The sequence below is a fragment of the Dipteris shenzhenensis genome, chromosome 6, assembly GCF_047967505.1.
Source record: "Dipteris shenzhenensis isolate YYH24624 ecotype China chromosome 6, Dip_SZ_1.0, whole genome shotgun sequence".
Classification (NCBI taxonomy): Eukaryota; Viridiplantae; Streptophyta; class Polypodiopsida; order Gleicheniales; family Dipteridaceae; genus Dipteris; species Dipteris shenzhenensis.
This window is the reverse complement of record NC_141601.1, coordinates 9,208,299-9,225,781: the sequence shown is the minus strand read 5'-3', so window position 1 is coordinate 9,225,781 and position 17,483 is coordinate 9,208,299. Positions and strand designations below refer to the sequence as shown.

The 17,483-nt window shown below is 41.2% G+C and overlaps 1 protein-coding gene across 2 annotated transcripts in view; it reads left to right on the top strand.

Moving 5' to 3' along the window:
* Positions 1-11,477, top strand: part of LOC147900747 (uncharacterized) — a 31,930-nt gene extending 20,453 nt beyond the window's left edge. The window contains exons 3-6 of one of the 2 annotated variants that reach the window (XM_087376257.1): positions 4,011-4,052; positions 4,181-4,278; positions 9,958-10,274; positions 10,594-11,477. In XM_087376257.1, coding sequence (XP_087232383.1) covers positions 4,044-4,052; positions 4,181-4,278; positions 9,958-10,274; positions 10,594-11,057 — 888 coding nt within the window. In that variant the 5' untranslated portion in view covers positions 4,011-4,043 and the 3' untranslated portion in view covers positions 11,058-11,477. The remainder of the gene's footprint in view (positions 1-4,010; positions 4,053-4,180; positions 4,279-9,957; positions 10,275-10,593) is intronic. The other variant, XM_087376256.1, reaches the window with a different exon arrangement.
* Positions 11,478-17,483: the final 6,006 nt, after the last annotated feature.

Genomic DNA, 17,483 nt, shown 5'->3' with positions numbered 1-17,483 from the left:
ATACTCGGACAACAATGGCTCTATGACTATGATCCATCAATCAGTTTTCGCAGCCATACTATCCAATTTGTCCACCAGGGAAAACTTATTGAGCTAACTGGTTCTAGGGACTCTCCTTCAACCCCAGTTGCCTCTGCCCTACAAGTAAAGAAGTGGGTTCGTAAACGCCAAGCAAAGACTTCACTTCTGTTGGTTACGGCAGTAGAGGAGACACCAACAAAGGATTCTCCTGAATACCTCAACCAACCTTTTTTCCAGCCCTACCTGGATCTTTTTCCACAAGAATTGCCAAAGCAGTTACCACCTCGACGACCAGTGGATCACCCAATCGAGCTTATTCCCGACAGTAATCCACCGTCGAAACCTCCTTATCGGGTCTCTCACACTCAAAATGAAGAAATCCAAAGACAGGTCACCGAGCTACTCGACAAAGGTCACATTCGGCCCAGTCGCAGCCCTTTCGGATCTCCTGTACTACTTGTGGAAAAAAAGAACAAGTCTATGCGCCTCTGCATCGACTACCGAGCCCTCAAGAAGCTCACTATCAAAAACAAGTATCCATTGCCTTGCATCAATGACCTCTTCGATCAACTTCTCCACGCAACACAATTCTCCAAGATTGATCTTCGTTCAGGTTATCATCAAATTCGCATACGAGAAGGCGATGAGTACAAGACAGCTTTTCGAACAAAGTATGGACACTATGAATGTTTGGTCATGCCTTTTGGGTTAAACAATGCCCCGGCCACATTCATGACATTAATGAACGACATCTTCAGGCCTTTCCTCGATAAGTTCGTCATCGTTTACCTTGATGACATCCTCGTTTTCAGCAGATCCCTACATGAGCACAAACAACATCTTCACCAAGTTTTTGAAGTTCTGCGTGCAAATTCTCTCTACATCAACATTGAGAAGAGTGAGTTCTTCAAGACCCAACTCGAATATTTGGGACATGTTATTTCAGCTCAAGGTATCTCTGTGGATCCTAAGAAGGTCGAGGTAATCCGAAACTGGCCTACTCCTAAGAATATTCATGATGTTCGCTCTTTTCTCGGATTGGCAAACTTCTACCATACAAAGGTCTATCAGTTTTCCGAAATCGCAGCTCCTATGTCCGAATTATTGAATAGCACAGCAATTTTTCAGTGGCTTCCCGAAACAGAGTATAGTTTCCAACAACTCAAGCAAGCACTCACTACCACACCAGTTATGGCTATTGCTGACCCAAACCTTCCATTTGAGGTCATGACCGACGCTTCCGACATCGCTACTGGAGCAGTCTTGATGCAAGAAGGCAGAGTTATTGCTTTTGACAGCGATAAATATTCTGATATCCAAACCCGATATCCGGTATATGATAAGGAGTTTCTTGCTTTTGTACATGCTTATCGCTCTTGGAAACATTATCTCATGGGTGCCGACTCTGTGGTCAAAACAGACCATCACTCTTTAAAGTATATCTTTACTCAGCTGTCATGAACGCTCGACAAGCACGCTGGGTTGAGTTTTTAGCCAACTTTCACATGACCATTGAGTACATACCAGGACTACGCAATGTAGTTGCAGATGCTCTCAGCAGGTTACCTCTAGCATCAGCCGTGGTAATCTCTACATTATTTGTGGATGTTCCGAATTCATTCAAAGGAAAGTATTTCAATGATAAAGACTTCGGCACAACAGTACAGGTTCTTTCAAAAGATCAACCTTCGACTTCCGAACAGAAGATTTTCTCATCCTATTCTTATACGGACGACCTTCTGTATTATCAAGATCGCGTCTGTGTACCACATGACAAGGATGTTCGCCGTCTTTTGTTAAAAGAGCATCATGTAGTTCCTTATGCTGCCCATCCAGGCATCAATAAGACTTATCGGTTACTCAGTGCAACATACTACTGGCCTCAGATGAAAAGCGATGTCATCAAAATGGTTACATCTTGCTTATCTTGTCAACAAATGAAAGCAAGTCGACGACTTCCAACAGGACTTCTTTAGCCTCTTCCAGTTCCAACTGAAAGGTGGGAAAGTATTTCCATGGATTTCATTACAACACTACCACGATCTTCCCGAGGTAACACTCAGATTATGGTAATTGTTGATCGCTTGTCCAAAATGGCACACTTTGTTGCTTGCAAAAGCAGTGCACAGGCCCCGGACATAGCCAAAGTCTTTATACAACACATCTTCCGACACCATGGATTACCCAAGAATATCATATCCGACCGAGATCCTAAGTTTACCAGTCACTTCTGGATTTCACTGTTCGAATCTTTGGGTACTACTCTACTGTTCAGTTCAGCTTACCACCCAGAATCAGATGGCCAGACTGAAAGAGTCAACCAAGTTCTGGAAGAAATGCTTCGACATTATGTTCAGTCACGCCTCGCAGCCTGGGAAGAGTATCTACCACTTCTTGAGTTTGCTTATAATAACTCTTTCCATAGTGCCATCAGCATGACTCCATTCCAAGCAGCTTATGGACACACTCCGATTGTACCAACGAATTTTGTACTTCAACATTGAGTGGCCCTAGCTGATCAACTGGTTCAAGAAATGCAAGACATTCTACTGTAAGTTAGGGATCATATGCGAAAAGCGCAAGAGGGGTATCAACGGTCTGCCAACAAACATAGACGTCACCTGGAATTTAACACTGGTGACATGGTGCTATTATTTGTAGCCTCACATCGCTATAAGACGGTGAAGTCTGTGTTTCCTAAGTTGCGACCAAGATACTATGGACCTTTCCGGATCGTCAAGAAAAATTCACCTTTAAGTTATAAATTGGAATTACCACCATCATGGGGTAAAATCCATCCAACATTTCATATTTCTTGGCTAAAGACGTACATTCCAGGCAATGAAGCAGTTCCTCCTGCAGGTGATTATGTCCCAGAAATCGAAGACGATTATGTTCTCCTTATTCCTGAGCGTATTCTCGACCATCGACAGCGAGAGACTCGACATCGACTTATCACGGAATTCCTTGTTCTTTGGCGAGATCTAGACGACTCCGACGCTACTTGGCAGTCTGATGAAGACTTACAGCAGTACCCTGACATTTTACAGCAGTATTTTCAGAATCTACCATGATATTTTCTACATCAGTTCATTATCTCCACCAGGGTCTTCTTTTGAGTGGGAGGGGATGTCACGATCTGTGACGTATTCCTTTCTCTTTCTAGACTTATGGATGGTTTAATGAATGGACACTTGTGGAAGGGTATGACCTTTCGACGGGACACTTGCCTTTTCGACGGGACACTTCTTAATGAGGCACAACCCTTCACAAGATACATTCCTATTGTAATGTACCCTCTCATCAAGGGTCACACCCTTCACAAGGGGTACACACCTCTTCATGCACATACCCTTTGGAGTACACACCTTTTCATGTGTGACTCTTCACTCTCTATATAAGAGAGGCCCAATTGTATGGATGACAATCACATCCACCCTACAGATATTCAAGCAATACAGTTATTCCTTGTTCTCTGCTATCTCAGTCTACTTTCTGTTCCTTAGCACAGTTCTAAATATAGTAAATCTAGGATTTCTTACACAATCCGTATGGAAAGCCCACATATGAGCCCCTAGCTCAGGGTGTCCCTAACCTATGGGTGTACTTTACATAGTGTATAGTGCAAGCTAGCCCTAGAGTTGACTAACTCTAGAGAACCCTTGTAGAAGTTCCAATGCTTGGACCTAGCCCTAGCTCATAACAAAATGCGTGTGTAATTAAGGAAGCACAAGTACGTAAGTGCAAGATTTTAGGTCTTATGATCTAGGTTATAGTACATGAGTCTAATGTTTTCATGACTTTATGTCTCATAATCTGAGTTCAATATAGGATACCTAAATGCTATGTGTTCTTTCATTTGTAATAAGTGAAAGGGAGACTATAGTCTTGCTAGTTGCAAGTAGAAAAGAAATTCAATGTTTTTGAAACATTACTTAAAATTTTCAAGCTTTAACATTTGGTTTTTCCATATCAATGGCTTTGTGCAGGATACTGTGCTTGATCTCACTTGTTAGCATCCAATGGCAGAAGTGGGTTCTTAAAGCTTAACTTTTTTGTGATAAGTGGATTTGTTCATTGTTGCAATTTATGTTGATGCTTGAATTGTATAATTTTCAATTCTAGGGTCAATTTGCAACTATGCTCGTTTATCTTGTAGGAAGGACACAGAGTTGCCTTGAATGTCTATGATCTTAGCCAAGGACTTGCTCGCCAATTATCTACTAGTTTTTTGGGCAAGGCTATTGAAGGAATTTGGTGAGATTATTCTTCATCCTTTTCCTACCTTTATATACTATCCATGGAATGTATGCTTGGACTCTTAAACAAGTCTTCAATTATTGCATACATGATTCTTTTTTTTTGAAATGGATGATATGCTCCAAGAATTGTTCTAATCTTATTTTTGGAACGAATTAATTGCTGTAGTTATCAAGAAAAAAATTAAATTGAAAAGGCAACCTATGAGGAATTTAGAGATGGATTTTTTAGATGATCCAAATATTTGTGCTAAAGTTACATCCACATATAGTTTGCATCACTTATCTTTCCTCATTACCAAGATTTGGTTCTGCATGTAAAAGGCATCCCACTCCGAACCATAGCCCTTGGTCATAGTTTTTAAGTCACTTTGATCAATGACTAATCATAACCCATGGTGTGTCCATTGTTAATGTAAAGAAGCATCCCTTGATGTGATCTTGGCGCTCAAAGGTGCCTTTGCAATTTTTAGAGTTTTTTTTTTGGGGGGGGGTGGTCCTTAGACCTTATACTCTTACCTTGGATTAGGCTTGATCTATTGCAAGTTTTGTTTTGTACACAAGCTACTTGAAGCCTTTCGGCAAGACAAACTCAACTTTACTGACTTTGCCCGCTGCCTTCCTTCCTCTCTTTTTTCTATTATTATTATTATTATCCTAATTACTATGAGGACCGATTTGTTTTTCAAGGAAACCAAGGGATGTTCATTGGTTTTTTTTTGGGGGGTGATGTTCGTTGGTTATTAGTACGAGTATTTAAAGGATGATGGTTGTGAAAGAAGATGGTACACAACGGACGATGACAATGAAACACAAAGTACACAATAGAAAAGTGGAGAGAATAAAAATTTTGAGATACCAAAACAACTGATACAACTGATGGCTAGTGTTCTCCAACCATGCGCTCTCACTGAGAGCTTAGATGGTGATCTGGACAAATGTTGGACCGAGGACTATTAGCATTGAAGCTTCGAGTTGACTAAAGATAAGAGTCGTGTAGTGCGCCATGCGGCTCGGTTAAACTAGCCGACTATAGATCCTTTAAAAGTCGTATTGTTAAGCCGACTATGGATCGTATACAAGTTGTACCATCAAGTCGAGGCCCTCGGATGCGGGGGCTGGTCGCCCCCCCAGATCCCCTCGCTTCTTGGCGGGGCTAATACCCCCCCAAACCTTGCCTCGAGGCTGGGATCAAGCTTCATCCCAAATGTCAAGTCCCCAGTGTACACTGGGGACCCTCCCAATATTCGGTGCCCATTATGGCTGCTCCTCATGTAGGGGCCTTACAACATTGGACACTTGGAATATAGGTGGGTAACTTACATGAGATGTGGACATTTGAGCTTACCCCAACATGTTAATGATCTGATTCTTACAAGCCATCACAAGGAGAAGAGCTTGCTAGTCAAGGAGCTCTTGATGAAGGAGTTCCGTCTCCACTACTTTCTTGTAATTGAAGTCAAATAGAAATTGCAACATCTTCATCTTCTAGGAGAAGTATTGTTGTGAGATTTTAAAGCAGTTCCAACTTCCAGATTGAGGACTACGAGGAGGTATTAACAATGATGGAGGTCGGGCTGAAGCTAAGTATTGGAGATATATCTCAGTTGATAGATGCTAGCAGATATCGATACTTACTGGTGGGCAGTTTGCTTTATTTGACTAACACTTGATCGGACATCTCTTTTGCCGTTAGTGTACTTTGCCATTTTTCTTCAAAACAAAGGGAGAATCGTTGGAAGGTAGGATTACGTGTGTTTAGATACCCAAGGGGTACTAGCATGTACGGGATCACTTATAGCACAGGGGAGGATTTTGTGACTCAGATCAGGCAAGTGATTGGGACACCAAATTAGGCTACTATTTCATGCTTGCATCAGGTGCCATTTCATGGCTTAGCAAGAAATAGCTAACGGTTGCTCTTTCTTCAAAGGAGGCGAGAGTACAAGGCTGCTTGTATTGCAGCTTGTAAGACACTATGGTTCAATTGGAATTTTGATGTTATGGATGTTCTTCAGGAAGGTGAACGGTGGTTTTGTACGACATTTAGAGTTGCATAGCTATTGCCTAGAGCCCTGTGTTTCATGCACGAATGAAACATATTGAGGTCCACTACCATTCATCATCGACGAGATTGTGGAGGAGGTTCATGCACAAATGAAACATATTGAGGTCCACTATTCATCATCGACGAGATTGTGGAGTAGTGTACGGTCTGACTTTGGACAACATCTCGGATGTGTTCATGAAATCTCTTTTCTCGTAATGTTGCTGTGAGATGAGTATGTTGCCTTGTCTTTGTTATATATCCCGTACCATCGTGCATTTGATGGACTCCTCCTTAAGTCCAGCCAATAGTATGGAAATAGACTCTAATGTGTTGGACCTTGGTACCATTCTTTGGGGGTTTGTTTCAATGGCCAGCTTGAATAATAAGGCTAAGATTTGTTCTAGAAATGATGATAACACTAGGTAAGGCTCCACCTATTGCTGCTTGGAAGCAGAATGCTTAGATGAGGAGGCTCGTTGGTACCATTCTTTGCGGGTTTGTTTCAACGGCCAGTTTGAATAATAAGGCTAAGGTTTGTTCTAGAAATGATGATAACACTAGGTAAGGCTCCACCTATTGCTCCTTGGAAGCTGAATGCTTAGATGAGGAGGAGCCTCCATGACAGCTGCCACATTGTGATGGATGCGCTTTGGTGGGGTGATGGATGATTTGGAGGCAAGGGCCCAAAATTGTAGATCAAGATGCCTCCAATGAGATTCTTTAAGCTTAGATCATGCCACCACGGACACCACGGATTGTTAGAAACCCAGTATAGCTGCGTATGCTTGGGCAATGATGGCGTTGCTTTGCTTGCAAGCTTATTCTAGTCTTACAATTGTATATATTAGATCATGCCAACCTAGTGGACTCTGCCCTCATGGTAGATGTAGTCAAATTGAGCATAGTAGGTGGCCATGTAGTCAAAGCTTTCAGAGCTTGGTCTGTTCCGTTCAGAAGAAATCGATTACAGGTTCGTCAATCTATGGGTTTGAGAGGGCTCGACCCGAAATCTTAGGGGTATGATGTATTACTAACCATAGTAGATCCTAGAAGGATATGTTGTGGGCATATGTCTCAAAGAGGCAACGCGATTAGGAAGAGTATATTCCAATTGCACAATTTGCTCATACAATGCAAATAATACACACGATGATGTATCCACGATCACCAATCGCAGTTGGTTTGCAGGTACAAGCTACAAAAGACTTTGTTCAAGATATGGAAGACATGCTTAAGGTGCACATAATAGCATTAAGAAAGCTCAAGTTAGAGCATTGTGCTCATAATAAAAGAAGAACGATAGAATCTATCTTAAGACTTGAGAAATCTGAAACACTCAAGACTAGCGATTGTGATAAACTTTGTAATAGATCTCGTGGACCGTACCAGCTTCTAGGAGAGTGGGAGGAGAGTTTAACAATTAGCTTCACCAAATAGATGTCATGTACATCCAATATTCTATGCCAATCATCTACATGAGAGACAAGTAGGTAGGGAGAATCTAGTAGCCAACGAAGTGTTGGTTGAACTTATAGAGACACCACAAGTTTCCCATGAACTAGAGTCAATTCTGGATGTTAAGAAGACAAGCACACAACTTAACGTGTATCCGAAATACTTGGTTAAGTGGAAGGAGTAAAATTGAAAAAAAGAAGCCAAATTCTCTCTCTCTCTCTCTCTCTCTCTCACACACACACACACACACACACATGCACGCACACACGCACGCACGGCAGGCTGAGGGTCAGCCTCTGGGCAATTATAGGTGGAAAAAGGGGCAGATCTGAGCATGTTGGTGCTGGGTATAATGTTTAGGCTCTATTTTTAGGTGATCCGTGTGCCCAACCAACATTGCAATGCTGTCTTGATTTGTGGAAGATCGAGATTTTGCACATAGTGTACACAATCAACATCGCAGCACCACCCCAAAGGAATGCTTCATCGAGGCTCATTTGCTTGGCCTTATGAACACCATTACTCCTTGTAAGACATTTTGTAAAGTGGAATTGATTTTGTGGGTCAGATCAGTGCACCCACCATGATTCCTTGCTGGATGCCTTTGTAGGCCACCATGAAGAATATGTGCCAAAGAGTGTGTAGCTTACAGGGTGTCATGCTCCCAAGTCTCTGCCAAGAAGATCACATTTGGGCCCATAGGCCACATCTTCCTATTGAGAGAGAGAAAGAAAGAACGAAAGTTTATTATAGTCTAGCGAAGATTGATGGGCCTATGAGACTGGTAGAAAACCTGATACAACTATTGTGGCCTGAAGAGGCTCAGATACCCTTGTAAGAAAAGGCCATGTGAACTGATAGATCCGTCATAGAAACAGGCCAACAGGCAGTCCTATAACAAGATCAGAGACAACTCACACTTTTCCTTGTTGCCATTAAGACTGCATGCTACTGTTTGTAAGGGCGCATTAGATGACTTGGGCAGGGACGCGTATCACTTTTGTTTATGGGAACCCTGAACGCAATAGCAAGAGGAGACCTACAGAGGACTATCCCGCCATCTCGGACTGACGGATTAGAGTATGTCTTACCTATCTAGACATTTCTCACTGGCATAGCACACCCACCATCACGAGGGGTCAGTTTGGATTCCTCCAGGTAAGTTGTTGAGATCAGGCACCCTCAGCCACAGACTAGACAGACTCCATATTTAGTAGAGGCAGATTGGTGACATGTTGCACTAGTGCATGTTGCCCCCTGCACAATACCTTAACCTCAGCTCCGTTCTACATGGGATCACTGAGGATAGATGGGTAGAAAGAGAGGCAGACAGATTAATTAACGTCTAAGAAAGACCCAAAGGGTCTATGGGACCATAAAGTAATGTGTGATCCATGAGTAAACTGATGTTTATGAAAATGAAGAAATTCACAATTTGCAAGGAATGGAATGGGCGGAACTCATCATGTGAGCATGCTCCTTTTAGTACAGTCCCATTGTGTCTGATATTTAGTTTGCACCTAGCTGACATGGTTGGTTATTTTATGGATTTTATACTTGGAGGTGGAAGCTGGCACATCGATATTAGCCTAATAGTGTGATTAAAAAGAGGGAGGGGGAGGATTGGGAGCTCTTTCTTATTTTTGGATCACAAATTTCGCCTTGCTTTTAGCAAGGTGTTGAAACCCATGTCACATCCTTTTATGTGTGAGATGCCTTCGGAGAAAACTGACTTCTTTTACAGGTTCAGGTAACGTTAATCTCCTCTAGGGAAGCTTCTAATCTTCACCTGTGTCCTCTAAAACAAATCAATCTACAAGGAAATTTGTTCAAGGATCTGCTTTTTAAAGTATACCTTCTGACATCACTGCTCAGATCAAGATGGATCTTGCTAACATTATTTGATGTACGGTGAAACATGGCTGCTGGCTCAATCTGCGTAGGTGGCATGACATATAACGCCGTGCCAAATTACGACTAGTAAAAAGTGCAGTGTGCAGTGTAACAATTCATTGATCATCATTCATCAGTTGCATGTCCCTTTTTAAATTATTTGATAATCTTCTGAATATTGTAATATCTTTTTATTTTGTTTGTGCATCTTTTATATGAATGGACTGTGTCCTGTGATGCTGAAATGGTCATGTGTTTTCTGTATTTTTAATGGTATAGGCACACTGGAATAGTGGTTTTTGGCAAAGAGTACTACTTTGGGGGTGGAATACAAAGCAGTCTTGAGGGCCAAACACCTTATGGAAAGCCACTGAAAGTTGTTGAGCTGGGTTTTACTCATGTTCCCAAAGAGGTGTTCGAAGAGTATTTGCAAGAAATTAGTCCACGATACACTACAGAGACCTACAGTCTTTTGCAGCACAATTGCAACAATTTTAGTGATGAAATATCCCAATTTTTACTGGGAATTGGTATTCCTGACTTTATACTCAAGCTTCCCGAGGAAGTCATCAGCAGTCCTATGGGTGCACTCATCAGTAAGTATCATAAATCTATTCAGAAAGTTTGCAGTGCCTGTTCAAAGCCTAAGGTTTTGTTCTTCACAAAACAATTGCCAGTGTTTGTGTTAACAAATGGTTAACACCACAGTTTACACCACTTCAAGTTTGTCCCGGGAAATTTTGGAATATTGTAAGCTAGTGCCTGCTGTGCATCAGATAGTTGATAGTTTATAATCTACTGAATGATTACCATGATGTTGTCGAGAGCACATTTTGTTCTTTTACGTCTAGGCATATATGTGAAATATAGAAGCTTCCTGCTCTAATTTTCCAACCATGGATCTTTTGAATACAGTGCCTATGATACAACAATTCGAGACAATTCTTAGGCATGGTGGTGTTCCTCAAGTACCACATGCAGTTCCATTTCAAGGCACTCCTAATTTCAGCCAAATACAGGTTCCTTCATCTGTAACTTCCTCTCCTGTCAGTACCATTGTGAATGGTCATAGTCAAAATTCTTTAGCAGAGCCTGCAACCACTCGCCAAGCAAATGTTTTATCCACTGCCTCAAAATCTGCGGTACCAGCTATCACAGGAGTGGAAGGATCAGGGAAGAAAGCTGCAAGTGGACCAGATTCAAGTACAGGGACAGACAAGCTTGAAGCAGCAAGGGCACAGGTACAGGAAGAAATCACTAGGGAATTTGCTGTTCTAATGGCTGAAGGTCACTTACGAGCAAGTGACGCTGCAGCTCTTGCTGCTCGACGAGTCATGGAAAGGCATGGGAGTGGGGGAGGCCTGGCTTCTCAAAGCTAAATATGTCTACTAATTTCTCAGGACAACTAGTTTGACAAAGTGATTTGTGGATCCTTATTATTGATGTTATACCACATTTTTAGCACATCATGTGCAAGAGGGGCTGGTATGGAGGGCCCCACTTTTGCAGTTGAAAGACATGTGAAGCTCGCATGTCTAGCAACTGGTCATTTTTTTTTTCTGGAAACACCTCCAATGAGACAATTCAATAATAAACAAAGTAGTCAATACTCCCAAGGACTGTCCTCTCATGAAAACAAAGGGCCGAATTTCAAGCAAAGACAACTGGTTAATATACTGGCATTGGTTTTAACAGTCTCTTTCCATACTGCCCCTTGTCCCTCAACATACCTGAAAAAAGTTTCCATAAGGGAGATTATGAAGGGGGCACCTTATGTTAGCAGCCGTTAATTACAGATTTGTGAATACGTTTTTGATGTTGCACGTCCTTTTTGCTTGTCTTCCATGGAAGGTGACCATGCATCTGTGCTGAGATATGTTTGAAATAATAGGAGATTAGGGGGACTAGTTGTTGGCCATAGAATGGCTTTGTAGAGAAGTTCACTTTACATAGAGGTGAGTTGAGGTGGAATTGTACTCTATAAAGGTTTTTGTGGAGGGGATGGTGAGGTAGAACTTGTCAACCTATCTTGTATAATAATTGAACAACAGTTCAATGTGCCTCTTAAAGGATCTCAACCATCATGGCTCATCATCTAAGAAAGGGGCCGTATTTGATCCTATGTCATGTTTTCTTGATTTTCAAGTTCAAGGTGGACCTTCCTATTAAAAATTGTGTACAAACCTTAAGGGATGTTTACATAAAAAGTACATTATCATGTGACTACATAGAGTAGTTAGTTTGGCCTAAAATGTATTATATTTATGGAGGGCTTTTTTAGGAAAAAAAGAGAAATTTTGATTAGAGTGGTATCAAAATCTTGTTTCGCCTATGTGTATATGAGACACCTTTTCCATTTAGGCTTGTGAATGCAAACAACATGTAACATTGGTAAAAAGTTCACCCACCATGGGGAAAATGCTGAGTGGATATTCTTGAGTTAGCAAAGAGCATAATTAAAATTCGACAGGATCTTGTACCACCACCTTGTTCCCTTCTGACTCATCTCGATCAACACCAAGACAAAGACCAAAGGCCACTCCTTCCACCTCACCCTTTGAGCTGGACTCCTTGGAGCTACTTGTCTCTTCTTCTTCATCGGTTAAGTCAAAGCTCCAACTCTCTGATGTTGAAGACTCCTCCTTGACAACTTCCTTTTTATGACTTCTGATGTTGTAGCGCACCTTCTTATCATTTCCCTACAAAATCAATTCTCCAGTATCCCAAGCCTTCACCTTGTGTAGTCAAGGCCTTCCCAAAATCAATGGATAGCCACGTGCATCTGGCTTGGTAGGGATCACCTGAAAAGTAGTCCACACAGAAATTCCACATACATCCGTTGGAGTGGAACAACACATCTTTCTTGAATTTGGAAATTTTTTCGTTCAAGCAACAAGGTTTTTTTTTGCTCCAAGGCATTGTTGAGCAACAAGTTTCATGCAACATAACATAGAGACAACCTGTTTCCCACTAGGGTGCAAGACAACCTCTTGCTTGAATTTAGAGATTTTATTGATTTAAGCAACAATTTTCATTCCAAGATGTCCCTTCAGCAACATATTGCATGAAGCACAACAAAGAGACAACCTAGTTGCTTGAACAACAAGTTGGGGTGCAACACAACCACTTTCTCAAACCAAGAGATTTTGTAGAGTCAAGGTTTCACTGCTAATTGAGCAACACATTACATGCAACACATCAAAGAAAAAACCTATTGCTTGAGCAATAGGTTGAGGTGCGATATAATGTAGACTTGCTCGAATCAAGAGATTTTGTTGATTTAACAAGTTATATTTCACTCAAGGTTTTACTTGAGCGACAGGTTATATGCAACACAATGTAAAGACAATTGTTACATGAGCAATAGATTGGCACAATATAACCTATTGCTTGAATCAATAAAATATCGTGATTTGAGCAAAGAGGTTATGTTTCATCCCAACCCGTTGCTCAAGTTGGGTGCCCAAAAAAACTAAGTGTCATCGTGATACAATACATAATAATTTTGTAGAAACGCCTTCTAAGAAACTTGGTGATGGAAACTCTAAAAACTCCTCAAATATCAATCACTTAGCCATGCCCATGATTAAGAATCTAAATTTAGTATTCTTAGATGATGCTATAATTGTGTGTGTGTGTGTGTGTGTGTGTGTGTGTGTGTGTGTGTTGACTCATGAATAACATAAGCATAAATTTGAGTTATCAACAAGACGAGGCTCATAAAATAATATGCATGAATAAAAAGATATTCAGGATCGTAAAGGCAAATATGCAATCATATTCCCTCCTTCAAAGAATATTACATGAAGTATATATGTCCGCGCATGCATGTGTGTGGTTGGGCACCACCAGTGGGTTCTTTCTTAGCTGCCAAGCGCATCGCTTCCTCGCGTTGTCCATCTTATTTACATTCGAGGGAGACAGTCATGCATCTACTCTCGACTTACCTGGTTTCCCGTGATTTTCTTCCTCAATTGGGACTTATCTTCGTGCCTGATTTCCTAGCGTTGCTTTTGGTAGGCAGTTTTGGTTGTTTGGGAGATATGCCTCTACACTAGACTATATTAAGTTTTTTAGTTAGTATTATTATTGGGCACTATGGTCCTAATCTCATGCCCGTAACTCTTAGATCTATGGACACTCCACTGTGGATATTTACCATTTATTCAGTTCTTCCCTACAGCATCACTTCCTTTATGATGCGCATTTCATGGGAGATCTTCATGCGACCCAGCTTAGTTGATTTTAGCTTTGTTGTACTAGCTGTTCTTCATTGGAGAAGCTATCATATGTTTTCTTTTCACCTTTTAGTGTATACATAGTAGTTGTCTAGGACAACTATGAATGTATATTCGTCTTAATGCTTCTTTTACAAAAAAAAAAGAGTACGCGCGTGCGTGTGTTTAGATTAAAAAGTCCCATAAAAAATTAAGCCATACAATTAATTCCATCAATTGGATAAAAAGTAAAAAAAGGAAAAAATATTTGAGACATTTAAGTTGAAAAATGCAATAACTAGAGTTTACAAAAATATCGACAGAATTTAAGGATTTTTAATAATATTGAGTTTGACAAACATAATATTGAAAAAAGATATCGAATCCTCAGGCGGTCCAGCTTCTGAGGTCAAGGTCCACTTACCTACCGCCATCCAAATAAACTAGGTGTTAAAACATCATAGTTACATTTGGGTAGACAAGTTATGCATGTTTTCCCCGACTTGTTATCACTTTACCTAAGAATATAGACAACATATGGATTCTTAGATAATTAAAAAGAGTTTAAGTTACAAGTGAAGTTTAAGTCACGTGGAGTAAGGAGCGAATGAGTGCATGGATTAAGAAAGGATTAGAGGAGATATGGAACGATTAGTGGGCTTGGTGTGTGGGGTGGTAAAAAAGAGTATAAAAGGGAGATTTCACGAGATACAAAAAAGAATAATTCATAGTTGGAAAATATACATGTGTACGCACGCGCACGCGCACGTGCGCATCTATTATCAATAATATTAATTAAATAATTACCAAAAGTGAGGTGTATTTATTATTTAGATTGTTCAATGATTCCACAATTAGTTTATGCTTTCGTATATACTACTTATTTTTCTAAAATATTATAAATTATCCTTTTTACTTGTATATTATTTGTTTCAATGCTATTATTTGTATTATTAAGTTTTAAAAATATTATTTAAATAATTTAACAAACTTGAAAGAAGAGTATTAAACATTTCAATGGTATTGTTTGTATTATTATATTTTCAATAATATTATGTAAATAATCTAACAAACTTGAAAGAAGAATATTAAATATTTGTACGTTGCAAATCCTTAAATTAATTTATGATTTGTATTATATTTGATTCCCAATTTGTTTTTTAGTAAAAATGATATTATTTTATTGCAGACTTCTTGGTGGTGGTATTGAATTTCAGGTGGCTGCATCACTCCAATCCTCTGTGTTGCTAGGTTAGAGTTTGACCCTTATCATTCTAGGCCCTTTGGTGATGTTGCATTGACCAAATGAACTTTCAGTAGTAATTTATGCTTCTTAAGAACAGTCAAATTGTCTCCTTCCTTCCTTGTTCATTCATTTCTTTATATCAACCTGTTGGTGCCTTGGGTATCTTGAAAACATCGGAATGTTCTCGACTTGTTCAAGTGATTGTACCAATGTTCCAGACTTGATCCGGTTGTTTGTGTAGATCCTTGGGCCTAATAATGAAGACGACATCTTTGACATGTTCGTGAAAGCTTTAGCATGGGAGCTGAAGGAGGTTCTCTTAAACCTGGTGGCTATTGGAACACGGCGCCATTGAGGGGAGTGTTGGAACACCCCACTTGTTGGCCCCCAAATGAGGAGTGCAATCACGCTTGATACATATAGCGAGTTGGGTGTATAATGCACCACACGGCACATTTAGGAAGATTAAGAGAGGCTGCCACGTGAGCAGCAATGACAGATCCTTCTTATTTGAGGAGGCCACCCTGGAAGCACTGGCAGAGCTGCGGTTACATGGGGATGCTGTGCAGACCTACATAGGCCTTGGTACAGGCCCACGGAATGGGCAGATGGGCTGGTACAGCCAGCACAAGGCAGAGAGCCTTATACAGGCCAGAACAAGGGAGCAGCTTCTGCTGGTCAGTTTACAGACTGTATATAGGCACAAGAGCAGTTCAGACAGTATCAGTCCCTCAGACATCTGGAGCAGTCCTTGGTTCATATCGTCAACAGGAAAGAGAGCACGACTCTGCAGGAAGAGACAGCCTGAACGGCTCACCCTAGAGCAAGCTACTAACAGGATGCACACAGCAAGTTAGGAGGGGAGAGGCAAGTGGTGGTGCTTTCAGCAGTGTTTGCTGCAGGTGTTGTTACAATTTTGGAGCTCCTTTTTGAATAGATTTATATATCTATTTATAAGATCTATCGTGCCGTACGTCTCACTGTGCTCTCTCGTAGATCTGCAAATGTTTTCTATCTTCTTGTATGTACATGTGTCCTGAAGTGAGATGAAACAAGGTGCCAAGCCCCATGCTTTTACCGCTCTATAACAATTGCAGGCCCATATCAAGAGTAGTAATCCATCCACACCTATCCCAAATGGGTTATGAAAAACACACCAAGAAAACATGATCATACATTATTGTTTCTTCCAGAGGCTTCTCTGCCATCTTTCGTTTCCACATTTCAACTGCTGTAACCCAATCATTCTCCTAATTTTGTTTGGAAGACTCCTGTAAGCTACTTATTGTTCAACAAGAAACCTTGACCAGTAACACTCCGAGTGAATTGTTGCTAAACGCACCTAAATACCATAAAACTTTCGCTACTTTGCCATAAAAGAATTTTGAAGTAGCTACACATATTTCCCATTCTTGGAAACTGTGCATGTGCTTTTTGTGAAATAATAGATTTGAAAGTTTAGGCGCTGACTTCTCAGAAGCCTCATCAAGGATACTGGAGAATTATTTGACACATCCCCGCACTCCTGAAACCTCTGATCTGCGAACAAACCACACACCACGTGAGAAACTGAGCAGGCTGCTCACCACCCAACCATGACATCTACGGGATGTGATCCCGAATGAGGAGATGTCCCCTCCGAGCCACGAGCTGAGCTACTGGCACGAACTCCCAATCAGATCCAAACCAGCCTGGTGTCCCATACCACCAGGTGGCGCTGTGAAGCCCTGGATCTGCCACTGGGCCTTGGGCTACGCTAAGATGCAGGCGCGCGTCCGCGACTCAATCCAGGAACAGACCTGGCACCTGGGAACGAAACTTGCTCCCAACTGCACACTGAGAACTGAACCCCCTGGGCCCCTTTTATAGACTCGGGCCCCGAGCGCCAAAAATAGCAAAGACCTATAAATAGTTCGTACCCTTGCCACTCAACCCAAGAATCAAGCCTGCCTAGCTCTAAGCCTCCCCAGGCTACCTGAGCTAGTCCTATGTACCTAGTACACGTCAGATACCAATCCGTGCACATGACATACTCCCTCTCCTCTAAGAACTCACCCCTGAGTTCGCTAAAAAACCCGGAAATGTTCTCTAGAGGTTTTGTAATGTCTCCCATGTTGCATCCTCCTCAACACGATCCTTCCACTTGATCTTGTATTCCGTGATAGATCGATTGCGAATCTGTCTGTCACGAAATTCAAGAATACACTCAGGTTCGTGGGGAATAAAAGTCAAATCTGTAACTTCTATTATCTCGTGAGGAGAAACAAGTTGATCATCTGCACCCAATACTTCTTTCAGTCTACTGACATGAAAGACTGGATGTACTTTAACATCAGGAGGCA